Source organism: Aquarana catesbeiana, linkage group LG04 (genome assembly GCF_042186555.1).
Source record: "Aquarana catesbeiana isolate 2022-GZ linkage group LG04, ASM4218655v1, whole genome shotgun sequence".
NCBI classification, from domain to species: Eukaryota; Metazoa; Chordata; class Amphibia; order Anura; family Ranidae; genus Aquarana; species Aquarana catesbeiana.
In genome coordinates, this window is record NC_133327.1 from 684,572,401 (window position 1) to 684,587,699 (window position 15,299).

Below are 15,299 nucleotides of genomic sequence, written 5' to 3' on the forward strand. Positions count from 1 at the left end.
CTGCCCAGCATACCAGGTGGCTCAGCAAGAAGAGACATCACCAGACACAGCAGAGGTCACAGGTTGCGACCTGGGGGCTGACAGTAATCTGGCAAACAGGAAGTGCAAAGGCATGGCTAAAATAGAAAGTTCATGAGAGGAGCTCAAATGGTTCAAGAGAAACAAGGTTCAAGGTAGGACCATTCAAGGAATTGTCCAGGGAGCTGTCCAGCATCCCAAGTGGCTCAGCAAGGGGAGCTCCTGCCAGACACAGCATAGGTCACAGGTTCAGACCAGGGTCCTGACAATAGGACTATTAAATATTTCAGAAAAAAAACCTTCTAAATGTTCACTGATCTTTACTGAGCAATGAATGTACAAAAAAAAATGACCCATTCGTGCTTTTTCATTATGTGTTTTGAAGCATGTGTTTGTATGTCTTGCATTGGGGTGCATGCATAAGCTAAATCTTACAAGTGTGAAAGGGCCCTAAAAGGTATTCCTGCCTGCTTTTACTATGTAGGATCTTCCATAACAGGTTCCCTTTAAGTTTCATCTGCCTTATATCTGCCTTCTATCGTCTACCAATGGTGTCATTCCACGTGTGGCGGAGCTCCAGTTTATCTTTCAGAGTCGAAGACAAATTATGTGTTTCATCAGATCTCAGAGAACCCTTCTTCTCCCTCCACTCCAGCACCCCCCCCCCCCCCCCCCCTTTCAGCTTCCTATACTGCTTCTCATTTTCTGCATTCCTGGATATCAATCAAGGTGAAAACCTAATCACTGCTGTCCAGCTTCATATTCATGTGGAGTGTTCATACTGGAGTTTAGGACAGACCAGGGTTAACACCAAGACACTTATCCTTTCCTTGTCATCCTACGTTGATCATTGCCTTCTAGGGATGGTCAAATATGCTGGTTCTTGTGTCATTGAACCCAGCTTCCTCCTGAACTCTGTAAGGAAAATTTATGCAAAAGGTCACCCAGATCCCTCAATTCTAATCAAAACCTTATGTCTATGAAAGTTCTCATTTATCCAAGTCATGGTATATCTAGTAGTAGTCACTAAACTGGACTCGTTCTGTGATGTTGAAGATGTTTGGTAGCTTCTCCGATTTCACTTTTTCAATTCCAATGAGTGTCAGGAAGATACCTGAAATTTTATATCCACAAAGGTGGCACCAACACTTTGACTTAATCCAATCACTGGGATTCCATGGTGATTATGTAACTAGAAAAGGGAGGTTCCACGGCTTTCACACCTTCGTCCTGTTTTTGAATAATCAACATTGGCCTTGACAAATTCCATGGAGATTTCTGGGAAGAAGTGTAATCATAAATTTGCAACATCTCTACATAGTAACAACACCACCTCTCGTATAACTGGCTTTTGCAGGTGTGGCTCTGTCAGCTCCCATGCATGAACCATTTGAACTTACCTACTGGTGGTCTCAGTGTACCACAGGTGGTTTGGGCCCAGGTCCTGGATATGGCTGCTGTCTTGCTAAGTGGGCAACAACATTTCTCAGAGTGACTGCTGTATACGTTTTCTGTTTTTCCTCTACCACAGCACAAATGATACACCTTACATCATATCTGAAAAAAGAAATCACTTTCTGAATAAAATGTACTACTCTTATGTACATAAGTCACATTATAAACCCTACAAGCCACATTAAAGGAGATGTGAAATTGCATCCCGACGTGTTTCAACATTAAATGTCTTCCTCAGGTGCTATGGCAAAAGAGGGTAGAGTCTACAAGAATACAAAAAAAAGTACAAAAAAAGATTTTAACAGTGCCAAAGCTGTATATGTGACAACTAAACTGACCGAACCACAGCTTTATCAATATTGATGTAAGTCAATAAGGGTTGGATGAGAGTCGAGATTAGCGCAGGTTCACAGTATTCTACAACATATATGTAATCTTGTAAATAATTACCATATATACCTTATTGTGTAAATACTACAAATTAAAAAATAGTGTGCAAACAAATCCCCAATGGCTGAAGTGCAAATAAATGTGAAAATCAATACTGTTTAAATTATGAAAAATCCAAATTAAATAAATGATATTGGCCTACTAAATGAATAGCAAGTAGAGTGCAAAAATGCAACAATGTGCAAGACACCATATTATATATGGATACAAAATTGTGCAAATAAGCCAAGATAAAGTGCTAAAATTGCAATTCAATCATCAAAATTATTGTTTGTACATTTTTATGTATTTTTTCATTTTTAAAATAGGTCGATGCACATTGTCACTTTATAATCTGCTGTGATACATACAGTATAGGAGGGGTATCACTCACAATGTTTATATATTTGTGATTTTATTTCAAATTTTATTTTTTGGACTTCGCACTAATTCAACAATTTTTATGATTGCATTGTAATTTTAGTACTTTATCTTGGCTTATTTGCACAATTTTGTATCCATATATAATACATAATAATATGGTGTCTTGCACATTGTTGCATTTTTGCACTCTACTTGCTATTCATTTAGTGTGCTAATATCATTTATTTCATTTGGATTTTTCATAATTTAAACAGTATTGATTTTCAATTTTTTTTTCACTTCAGCCATTGAGGTTTTGTTTGCACACTGTTTTTTTAATTTGTAGCATTTACACAATAAGGTATATAATTATTTGCAAGATTACATATATGACGTAGAATACTGTGAACCTGCGTTAATCTAGATTCTACAAGAAACAACAAAATATTAACACAGTATAATAGAACATGATATTTTGTTTGAAACCAAAAATAAAATGACAATGGTTAGCAAATACAGGGTATGTCTATAAACTTACAAAGTTCATAACACAGGCTAATCCAAAAATGGAACACCCCATGGACTCAGGGGACACCGACCACACCAGGGAAAGGGTCCAAAGATTTCCAGTGGGGTGGAGGTCCAAAGGTGTTCAGTAGGGATGGGGTCCAAAAATGTTCAGTAGGGTTGGGGTCCAAAAATGTTGGGGTCCAAAAGTGTTCAGTAGGGTTGGGGTCCGAAGGCGTTCAGTAGGGTTGGGGTCCAAAGGTGTTCGGTAGGGCTGGGGTCCAAAGGTGTCCAGTAGGGTTGGGGGTCCAAAGGTGTTCAGTAGGGTTGGGGTCTAAAAGTTTCCAGTAGGATTGGGGTCAGGGCCCTGTACAGGTCACTCAAATTCCTCCACACCAAACTGGTCAAACCATGTCTTTATGGTGCTGGCTTTGAACACGAGGGCTGGAACAGAAAAGGGTCTTTACCAAACTGTTACCACAAGGTTGGAAAAGCACAACTGTCTACAAAGTCTTTGTTTGATGTAGTATTCCCGGTACCCTTCACTGGAAATGCCGGAGCTCAATCATTTGGAGTGATGTTCACATAATTTTGGCAATACAGGTAGGTGTGACAGTCAGGTGTCCACAAACCTTTGGTCATGTGTGTAGGTGTTGTTATATGCTTTATTTAGAGATCTCGGAGTGTTTTTGAACAAGCAATTGCTCTTTCAGTAATCACAGGGTTCCTCTTTAACTTCCCTTCTATTTTTCATTGATCCATCATAGCCTATAAATGCACCGTCTCTCCTTTTATTGCCCCCCAATTTACTTATAGCTTTTGTAGGAAAAATATAACCACATCCGTCTTCATTAAGCAATTTATTCCCCGTACGTATCGTTAATTCTGCGATATACTGGTAATCAGTGGATAATGTGAACCATGGACAAGCCATGGGGGGGGGGGGGGGGAGTTATTTTCTGCAACAGAAAATGATTTAGGTTAACGCTGTGCAGAACCAAATGGCCTGCATCATACCTTAATCCGGCTAATAAAACTCGCCTGCTGGAAGACATACGTTCTGGCTGGGGATTGACATACGGACTGATATGTTGTACAGAGTGCCGTGGCCTGGCAGAGCTCCAACGCGTTCATTAGATGCTGCGAGCTGTCTTCACAGACTGGATTACGGGTCAGACACAGGTGATGTTTGGATGATTGTAGTAAATGTCTGAGGGGAAAGGAAAGCTGGTGTAAGGTAGAGAGCAATATCGATGGTGATGAAATTATAACATAGCCAAGGGGATACAACAAGCGTATTCGAATCCCTAAAGCCCAGTGAAGTCACACAATGAGATATGCAGTCAGATAGACTTTATACTAACAACTTACCTCAATTTTTTTGTTACAGTAAGGCTTAATGTACATGTGTGCATTTTCCCATGCAGTGTAAAGACACTGCCTATTTCTGGTGCTCAGGACACCCTGGAGCTGCACACTGGCTTCCATAGACATGGACCTCCTGAACACATACAGTACCTGCATTCATTGGCATCAGGTCTGTGTTGAGTCCAACTCCTGGACATAACCTACTATCTAACCCTGACCTAACACCTTCAACCTAGATGTAAACCTAACCTTATACCTTAAGTGTATTCCTAAACACAACTCTTAATTAAGCCAAACCCCCTACCCCCTAACTCCTGGATATAACCTACCATCTAACCTTATAGGGTTGGGGGGTCCAAAGGTGTCCAGTAGGGTTGGGGTCCAAAAGTGCTCAGTAGGGTTGATCACAACTCTTAACCTAAACCCTTAACATGAGCCCAACTCCCGGACATAATCTACCATCTAACTTTGACCTAAACCTAAACTCTAACCCTAGTGTAAACCTAACCTTATACCTCAGGTTTATTCCTGAACGCAGCTTTTACCTAAACCTAACCCCTAACATGAGTCCAACATCTGGACATAACCTACTATCTAATCCTGACCTAACACCTAAACCTAACTTTCAACCATGACCTAAACTAACCTTAAACCTCAAGTGTATTCCTAAACACAACTCTTACCTAAACGTAACCCCTTAACATGAGCTCAACTCCTGGACATAACCTACCATCTAACCTTAACCTATTGCCTAAACCTAACTTACAACCTATTCCTAACCTAGTCTGTGTTCATGTGCTACTTTACTCAAATAGTTGTCCATATTCCCATCCTGGCTCTAAAATAATGGGTCCTGCAGCAACCAGCATCTGGGGACTGGTACATGTACCATACAATGCAAATAATTGTCAGTACACGACAGATCTGCAGATTGAGTCCAAACGTTTTTTTATTGAAGAGCGATCACAAACAGAAGAGTGTAACATTTTGGTGCTGCGTAAGACCCCCTTCATCAGGCATGCCTGACAAAGGGATCCTGTGTGGCTCCGAAACGCTGCACTCTTCTGTTTGTAATGTGATCGTTCTTCAACAAAAAACTATTTGGACTCAGTCTGAATATCTGTGGTGTGCTGGCAAATATTTACACTTTACTCAAACACTGGCACATAGCCGCCTTCACCCATTCATGTCTACGGCAGCTGTACGCAACCCCAGGACATCCCTAACACCAGAATTATGCCACATCTTTACGTTGCACAGGCAAAATGTGCCAATGTGTGTGAAGCCTTATTATGCAGGATGCCCTCAGTGTGACTGCAAAGTGTCCAATGGGCAGCAGAGTTACACCCATAATTTTAAGCCCCAATCTAAGATTTGATTTCTATTACTCATTTACACTTCCTTTAACACACATTAAAGCGCCTACCTCTTCAACATGATCCCCAGCTCATTAATACCCCTGTCCAGCAGATCCCCAGCTTATTAGTACCAATATTCAGAAGATCCCCTGCTCAGTAGTAACCCCCAGCTTTGCTGATCCTTCACTCAATAGTAACCCCCAGCTCTGCTGATCCTTCACTCAATAGTAACCCCCAGTTTTGCTCATCCTCTGGTTTGCTGAACCTCCTTTCTCCAGTCTCTGCTCACCTCCCGCTCTATTGCTCCCACACTTTACACCACATGTGACATTGCTAGTTTCTCCTGCTCCAGTCCCCTAGCTCTGCCGATCATCTACCGCTCAGTACTCTCTCCCCGGTCGCCGCTCACCTTTTGCTATATTGCTCCCATGCTGCTCACCACGTGTGACATTGCTAGTTTTTACTGCTTTGCCCCCCCCCCCCTTCTCACCTTCCGCTATAGTGTTCCAATGTTGGACACCACGTGTGCCGTCTGCTAGTTGCTCCACTCCAGTCCGGACCCCGCTTACCTTCCTGCTGCTCCACACTGATGTGACATTTGCACCAGACACTTCCAGAATATATGCACATGAACCGGAAGTGACTGCTGATGACGTCTTTCCGGTTCGTTTGTTGGTTTCCCAGTGCATCTTGGGATATCTGATACCTTCAATATCCTCAAAACAAAGCAAAGCTAACTCTGAATAAATGCCTGCAGGTGCTGTTAGTGAGCATTTTGATGGACTTCTATTTAGGTTTGGGAATGCTTGGGGGATCATTTTTGAAGCGACGCAAATACAACGTGTGACCAGGACTGTAAGGTCACCATTTTATTTAGAGAGAGGGGCTTTAATTGGCATTCAGAGTGCTTTAAAAAAGCTTGTCTAATGCCACATTTTGAAGGAAGTGTACATGAGCCCTAATGCAGTAAGGCTGTATATAGAGTAATAAATGTGGGTTTGTTTTTTTTTTTTATTATTTAAACTGGACTATTTGCTGTAGCAAAGGTCAAAAAACCCCGTGCTGGCAGCACACCGGAGAGCCAAATTGCTATTCATTACAGAGCATAGCAGCACTGTTCTTTGGAGCACTGTGCAGGGGGCATGTCAGAGCGCTCCTCGTAGGCAGGGCCACAGCCCCACTCATCTGGCATTCTGACACATGGGAGATTTTGCTAGCAGGAATTAAGAAGGAAATGAGACAACATACTCGGTGATAATTCGTGTACCCCTTATGTAACACCCGAGCAGAGAGTTGGTGTAGCAGGACCCCCGGTGTGAATGTGTGCAGGGAGCTGCTTGAGCAGTGCTGGCCCCCTGGTTGATGATGGGTCACCTGGGTGTAGTTTTGGACACATAAAAGGTGTCAGTTTTTTGTACAGTCCCCAGGTGTACCCTACAAATGCTCACCTGACACCGCAGATTAGATCATATGACCGGGTTCTTGGGATGTGTGGGGAGTATCCCTGTTTGTACCGGTCATCAGCAGTTGCAGTGAAGGATTTTATTGTTATCACATATTTTTATGGGTGTTACTAAGTAGAGGTCAAGTAGATGTTTTAGTTCTAGATGGCGTAGGCCATGGCTGGACCTCACTGCTCCTTCGTTCTCACATATATTGGACTTTTTGTGTTTCCACCCACCTTTGTATAGTTCAAATCCTCTTGCTAAATTCTCTATAATTTAAAAAATCTATTAGGGATGGTGGGAACCCCCATAATGGGCACAGCAAGTGTTCAGACCCTGGAACTCGGTGCTGGGATGGTGGGAACCCCTCATAATGGGCCACAGCAGGTGTTCAGACCTGGAAACTCAGCACAGGGATGGTGGGAACCCCTCATAATGGGCACAGTAGGTGTAGAGACCTTGGAAACTCAGCACCAGCATGGTGGGAACCCCTCATAATGGGCACAGAAGGTGTACAGACCCGGGAACTCAGCACAAGGATGGTGAGAACCCCTCATAATGGGCACAGAAGGTGTACAGACCCGGGAACTCAGCATAGGGATGGTGGGAACCCTTTGCAACAAGCACAGTAAGCATACAGACCTAGAAACGCAGTGCAGGGATGTTGGAATGGGCAAAGCAGGTGTACAGACCTTGGGTCCTTGTACAGGGATGGTGGAACTCCCTCATAATGGGCATCACAGAGATCTCCACTCTATCCCTAAGTGATAGAGGAAAAAAGTCATTTAACTCTCCAGCATCCAGCAAAATCTGAAGTATCAGTATTGTGTATAATGACCTTTTACTCGGTTGCAACTCATCCACAATATTTCCTGCCAATCTGTAAAGAGTCCTCATCTAAGGAGGATAAAAACTCTGCTCTTCTGACACACCGATATGCCTGGCATTATGTCCCAACAATCCATAACCACTTCTCCCCCCATCCCAGCGATTCCCCATGTTCCCTCCTCAGCACCTCCACCCAGCCTCCTGTCCCAGATGTAGCCAAAACCAACAGATTTGTCAAGAGGTTTAATGACAGCGAGCGGCACACGTAGAGCGCTCTCTTCACCTCCGCTGAGAAATGTTCAGCCAAGACATCTTCCTCATCTGTTATCTGTGGAAGAAGGAAAGACGCAGCCAAAATCCTTATCAACCATCCGCTATTTATAGAAGGTTGATGTGCGGAGGAAAGGACGGCGCTCCAGACTCTGCTTCTGTGATATTGTAATAAGTATGGACAGGGATACGGCTCCACTTAATGTGGTGAACAGCTGTGTACACATTTATAACACATATATGGAGGCCCATCAACATCTCATTAATCAGTTTAGATTTTTCTTCTTTTTTTTTTTTACACAACCTGATGGAAAGGAAGGCCCAGTATATTATTTTCCCTTGTCAATAGATTGTGTCAGACTAAATGTGTAATACTCATCATTACCCTGAACCTGACCCCAATTTTATACCTAAAGTAAACCCTAAAAACAACCCTTACCCTAAATCTAACCCTTAACATGAGTACAATGTCTGGACATATTTATAAGTGATGGATACCGCGCATAGGTAAGACGAGGCTGCTTCTTCCCCTAGGGGCTCCACTAGTGAAGCTCCATAAATATATATGTATGTCCAGGGGTGGGTGGCGCTGCCTGTCACCTGTAGAGTGACCTCCAGTGATGACAGTTAAAAGTGCAAGTGCTAGTTAGACCGCTAAGTGATGTGAACTGGGATCAAATTATATGTGATAATACGTGACACTACCTGTCCCCTTTAATAACAAAGTATAGGAGAAAGGGGGATTTTTTTGGTACAAGGTGATCCAAAGAGTCCCGTGTTACGGTGCTCATATATAAGGTAACTTAAACCTCCACACCTATATACAAACGTGCATTCAAAAATTCATACAAAATTGTTAGGTGGTGAAAAATGGACTAAAAACTTAAGATTCTTGTGGGTTCATCAAGAAGATAAATACATAAAGTCTCTAGTGTAAAACAGTCATAAATTGAAGGTATATAAGTTCAATCTGTGGTGCTAATTGCATGTAAAACAATCCAAAGTGACTTGTGCAAATTCCTGTGCAAACAGCACGAGCTGACGTTCAGTTCCCCACTCACCAGATTCTCATACCCCTGCAGGGGTGAACCGCATAAGGTGGGGATTTGGCTGGAACTGTCTTCCTCCTTATTGGATCCGACCATAGGGTGTCCTGAACTTATATTCCTGCTGGGGATGAGCGATGATGAATGCAGCTGACGTAACCTACTAACGCTGACCTAAAACCTAAACCTAACCCTCAACCTCAAGTGTATTCCTAAACCCAACCCCTTAACATGAGCCCAACTCCTGGACATATTCTGCCATCTAACTTTGACCTAACCCCCTAAACCTGAGCTCTATCCCTGACATAAACCTAACCTTATACGGCAAGTGTATTATTAAACACAACTCTTACCTAAACCTAACCCCTTAACATGAGCAAAACTGCTGGACATAACCTACCATCTAACCTTGACCTATCCCGTAAACCTAACCTTAAACCTATTCAAGAAATACAACTCTTAACCTAAACCCTTAACATGAGCCCAACTGCTGGACATAACCTACTATCTAACCTTGACCTATCACGTAAACCTAACCTTCAACCTATTCAAGAAATGCAGCTCTTAACCTAAACCCTTAACATGAGCCCAACTGCTGGACATAGCCTACCATCTAACCCCTGACCTATCACGTAAACCTAACCTTCAACCTATTCAAGAAATACAACTCTTAACCTAAACCCTTAACATGAGCCCAACTGCTGGACATAACCTACCATTTAACCTTGACCTATCCCGTAAACCTAACCTTAAACCTATTCAAGAAATACAACTCTTAACCTAAACCCTTAACATGAGCCCAACTGTTGGACATAACCTACCATCTAACCTTGACCTATAACGTAGACATAACCTTCAACCCATTCAAGAAATACAACTCTTAACCTAAACCCTTAACATGAGCCCAACTCCTGGACATACTCTACCATCTAACTTTGACCTATCACCTAAACCTAACCTATACCCTTGACATAAACCTAACCTTATACATCAGGTTTATTCCTGAACACGACTCTTCATCTGAATCTAACCCCTAACATCAGCCCAACTCCTGGACATAACCTAGAATCTAACCTTGAGCTAACCCTTTACAGCAGGCCAACCCCTGGACATAACCCAACCCCGTAGCATCTAAACTTGGCTTAACCCCTAAACCTAACTCATAGTCCAGATGTAAACCCTTAAAGTGTCCATACCAGTGGTGACCCATTCATAAGGGGTGCAAGGGTGCCGCCCCCCCAATCAATGCGCCCGGCCCCTACATGCAGGACGCCGGACACATTAAATTTTACTGGGTTTTTCTTTTTTTCAGCACACGATTAGAGCCCAAGGCTCTAATTGGTTTAAAAAAAGGGTGGGCTCCGAGTGCCCTGAGCCCACCCAGTTGTGTGACAATTGCGAATTAATATTCGCTATTGTCTTCCTGAATCTCCTCCCGGCCAATCAGAAAGTGGGTCCTGGGACCCGATTGGCCAGGGAGTGTTAGGACTACCTGTTTGGCCAGGAGGAGAAGCCCCGGCTCTTCCTGCAAGCTCCTGAGGTAAGGCCTCTTCTCGCACCCCAAACCAAACCCCCCCCAAAAAAACTATTAAGCACCAGCCGCCACTGGTCCATACTATGCACACAAAGGTATTTACAAGTACTACATGTGCTTTGAAATAAGCTCACATTTACCTGAGAATGAATTACTCCACAGTACAAGCAGCAAGATTGTATAAAGCTTGTTTTACAAGGCCCTCCCTTCAGTCTTGCACAGTTGTACAGTCTTCTTTCCTGTACTAAAATGGCTTACTGTGATTTCACTGCACACTGTGAGCCTCTCACAATATTTTTTCATTTTTATGGTACGCTTTAAGGGGGCAGTCATGGGGTGTTAAAACCACAGCACAACCATCTATTTTGACCCCCCAAGCACCCGTCGCCCATGTGAAAGAGGCCTCACATGTTCTATTAAAGTTGTTTTGGGAGATATATTCTGATTCTGGTTTCTTGTTTGTGTTTTCTGCAGATCACCTGAAGGGAGAGGTGGAGAAGAGAAGGATGCAGAGAGCAGCGTTGGGTGAGTAGACACCATGTCCCTTTATATACAGGGCAGCCTGAGCTGGCATCACCTTTAGGAGAGCTATTCCTGGTGCTCAACCATGTGGCCCTTTGGCACTTTTTGCACAGTCCTCGGGAACCCTGCAGACAGCTGTCTGTTTTCCTTACCAAGGTGCACTATCTTACTTTTTCCTATTCTGTCCATTTCTTGCAATAGCTGTGATTTTTAGCATCCCCGCCTGGGTGCTCAACCTGTGGCCCTTAAGCTGTCGTGTGACTACAAGTTCCGTGCCTAAGCCTTTGGGAGTCATGCTTGTAACTGTCATCCTTACAAAGCCTCATGGGATTTGTAATTCTGCAACACCTGGAGGGCCACAAGTTGAGCACCAAACTGTGGCTAACTTTTGAAGCAAGTTCTCAATCCCTTAGAACTTCTACAACACGTTCGCAGCGTCCTATAATCTCTTGTAGGTCCTAGATCTCTGATCATCTCTTGTTCCATGTATGCAGTCTTCTCTCATTGGCTGCTTGCCTGAACATGTTGCCCAAAAGTGTAGGAACGAGTGCTCCGGCTTTTCAAAACTTGCCCATGCGCAGCACGCGCTCTCTATCTGTTGCACAATGCATAGCTCAGCCCCTGCCACGACAGTGGGGGTTATTCTCACTGTGCATGTGCAGGTTTGAATGAACCAGAGCGCTCGTTCCTGAGCTGATGGGCCACACATCCACTAACCCATGCTGGGGGGTAGCAGTCACCCACTTTAGAAGTCTTCGGACAGGCCACTTTCCCACCTTGGAAAATTAGGCATTTTTTTTTTAACATGAGAACTACTTTTTCATTCACCAGAGCTTCACAAGTTGCCACTGGAGTCCTCTTCCACTCCTGGATGACAACATCACAGAGCTGGTGGATGTTAGAGACCTTGCGCTCTCCACCTTCTGTTTGAGGATGTCCCACAGATGCTCAATAAGGTTTAGGTCTGGAGACATGCTTGGTCAGTCCATGACCTTTACCCTCAGCTTCTATAGCAAGGCAGTGGTCATCTTGGAGGTGTGTTTGGGGTCTCTATCATGTTGGAATACTGCCCTGCGGCCCAGTCTCTGAAGGGAGGGGATCATCCTCTGCTTCAGTATGTCACAGTACATGTTGGCATTCATGGTTCCCTCAATGATCTGTAGCTCCCCAGTGCCGGCAGCACTCATGCAGCCCCAGACCATGACACTCCCACCACCATGCTTGACTGTAGACAAGACACACTTGTCTTTGTCCTCCTCACCTGGTTGCCGCCACACACGCTTGTCACCATCTGACCCAAATAAGTTTATCTTGGTCTCATCAGACCACAGGACATGGTTCCAGTAATCCATATCCTTAGTCTGCTTGTCTTCAGCAAACTGTTTGCAGGCTTTCTTGTGCATGATCTTTAGAAGAGGCTTCCTTCTGGGATGACAGCCATGCAGACCAACTTGATGCAGTGTGTGGCCTATGGTCTGAGCACTGACAGGCTGATCCCCCACCCCTACAACCTCTGCAGCAATGCTGGCAGCACTCATACGTCTATTTCCCAAAGACAACCTCTGGATATGACGCTGAGCACGTGACCTCAACTTCTTTGGTCGATCATGGCGAGGCCTGTTCTAAGTGGAACCTGTCCTGTTATACCGCTGTATGGTCTTGGCCACCGTGCTGCAGCTCAGTTTCAGGGTCTTGGCAATCTTCTTATAGCCTAGGCCATCTTTATGTAGAGCAACAATTCTTTTTTTCAGATCCTCAGATCCGCAAATATCATGTGACATAAAAAAATTGCAGGTCTTCACCAAGACTTTAACCACTACAATACTGCGCCATAGCTGAAAAATGGCTACAGCATGGCTTTGTTGTTCTGGGAGGGCATCCATAGATGTCCTCCCAGAACACGCCTCCCACGCGCCTCCTGGAGGGTGCATTGGGTATGCTCTGTGATCGCTGTGTCTGAAGGACACAGCTGATCACAGATCGAGGTAAAGGGCCAATCACAGCGGCCCTTTACCATGTGATCAGCTGTGTTCAATCACAGTTGATCACTTGTAAACAAACTTGCCATTTATCGCCATTCCTTTTCTCACGCGCTTTCACAACATGAGCAAAGAAGAGCCGGTAACTTGCAAGTATGACAGGGGACATTTACACAGAAAATCAGGGGACTGATAATCAGTGCAGCCTATCAGTGCTCATCAGTGTACATCAGTGCAGCCTCACCAGTGCCCATCAGTGCAGCCTCACCAGTGCCCATCAGTGCAGCCTCACCAGTGCCCATCAGTGCAGCCTCACCAGTACCCATCAGTGCAGCCTCACCAGTACCCATCAGTACGCATCAGTGTACATCAGTGCACAAAAAATAATAGAAATTTTAAATGGGTGCAGTGTTGCTTGACAGTTGACAACATTTGGCTGGGCAGGAAGGGGCTGAAAGTGCCGGGTATTGAAGTGGTTAAGGAAATACCAATCTAGAGCTTCAGGTGGCTCAGGAGGAAGAGTCACTGCCAGGCACAGCAGAAACCCTGGGACTTGGATTCTAACACGGGGACACAGACAGCAATAAAAACTTGACAGAAGGTCTAACCCTTTCCTTCGCTATCCAAAGCCTAAAGAAAATCTTGGGCTTTAGGTATGCATGATGTAGGAACTAGGGTTAGCTGAGCATTTTTTTTTTTTTGTATGACAGGTACCCTTCAAGTGCACTGAGAGTTCAGGTGCTGATGGTATAGCAGTAGACAGGTGTGAGGATGTGCGACGTGTCATGTGATTGTAAACGACCCAAAAGTTATGTCGTCTTTCTTCCTTCTCCAAGCGTAGTGCGCTCCCTGGAATCACTGTAACCTTACTGTATTTACTACAAGCGAGCGAGAGGCCAAGGTTGGATGCACATCCTTGCCAAAATATTTTATCATTTCCCAAATATCCTCTAGGTGTTTCCAGCTCCTCAGATGAACTGAATGAGTATGACCCAGCCGAGGATGAACTGCGAGGTCAGATGGAAGACGAAAAAAAGAGGTACGATCGCTTTCTGCGTGGCTGCAATAAAATGCACTTCATTTGCACGCTTCCCTTTACTGTTTACGTGGACCGGCTTGTCTTTATTGTGATTGCCATTTTAATGACCGGAATGAGTGGAGGTACACAGGACCACGTGTGAAAACAATAAATGATTTTCCTTTATGATTGATTAAGGGGCACAGAATCAGAAGCAATTTGGGTTATACTGCTGCCCACAGGAAGAATTGGACACTGGCAAACAAAAGAAGTGTCACTAGAGAAAAAACATGTGGATAAAAACTGACCATTATAGGCACCCCTGGAAGTGTTCTATGTTTTCATCTACTGCTCTTAGACGAGGAAAAATGGATATGCTAGGGTTTGAGGCCATCGCTGATCCTCTCATATTGAACTTTAAACAAGTAAAGATCTCACCATAACTGATGGCTTTAGGTCTCCCGGTGCTCAGTCCGTCTGTTGGGGGTTCCTTCTCATCTGGGGTACATGCCCTTGGTCTTTCCTCTCCCTGTATTCAACTTCTCCCCTTCCTGGGAATTCAATGTACAGCACCATTCCATACTCACATGTTCCCTGCTCTCTTGTAGAAGCTCCTCTTTGCGAAACGCGTAGAGAAATATAACCTCGCACCCTTCCGTAATCGTTAGGAACTGGACACGTTATTATGCGTTGTCATGATAAAGAGGGTTTTATAGACATTTTGGATGTTGTGAGGTTATATGCAGGGTACTCCTCAGGTATTTATTTGGATATATATCTTTTTTGTGTACTGCTCTAATAGGTGCATTTTAATTTTGATACAATAAATGATCTGTTTTTATATTGTTTGCTTATTTCTTTTTCCTAAAAGTAAGTAGTACCTTGAAAGTCACATTTTCTGTTTCTTTGCTCTTAAACTATACATTGTCTTGGGATGTGCTGTATCTGTATATCCACCCACACCATCCTAGTATGTGATATGCAGTGGCCATCCTAGTATGTGATATGCAGTGACCATCCTAGTATGTAATATGCAGTGGCCTTCCTAGTATGTAATATGCAGTGGCCATCCTAGTATGTAATATGCAGTGGCCATCCTAGTATGTGATAAGCAGTGGCCATCCTAGTATGTAATATGCAGTGGCCTTCCTAGTATGTA

At 43.9% G+C, this 15,299-nt stretch overlaps 1 protein-coding gene across 1 annotated transcript in view; it reads left to right on the top strand.

The window, feature by feature from the left end:
* Window positions 1-15,299, top strand: part of LOC141141064 (kinesin-like protein KIF6) — a 550,310-nt gene that overhangs the window by 509,443 nt on the left and 25,568 nt on the right. Inside the window, exons 10-11 of the mRNA XM_073628752.1 lie at window positions 11,096-11,146; window positions 14,077-14,161. Of these exons, the coding sequence (XP_073484853.1) occupies window positions 11,096-11,146; window positions 14,077-14,161 (136 nt within the window). The remainder of the gene's footprint in view (window positions 1-11,095; window positions 11,147-14,076; window positions 14,162-15,299) is intronic.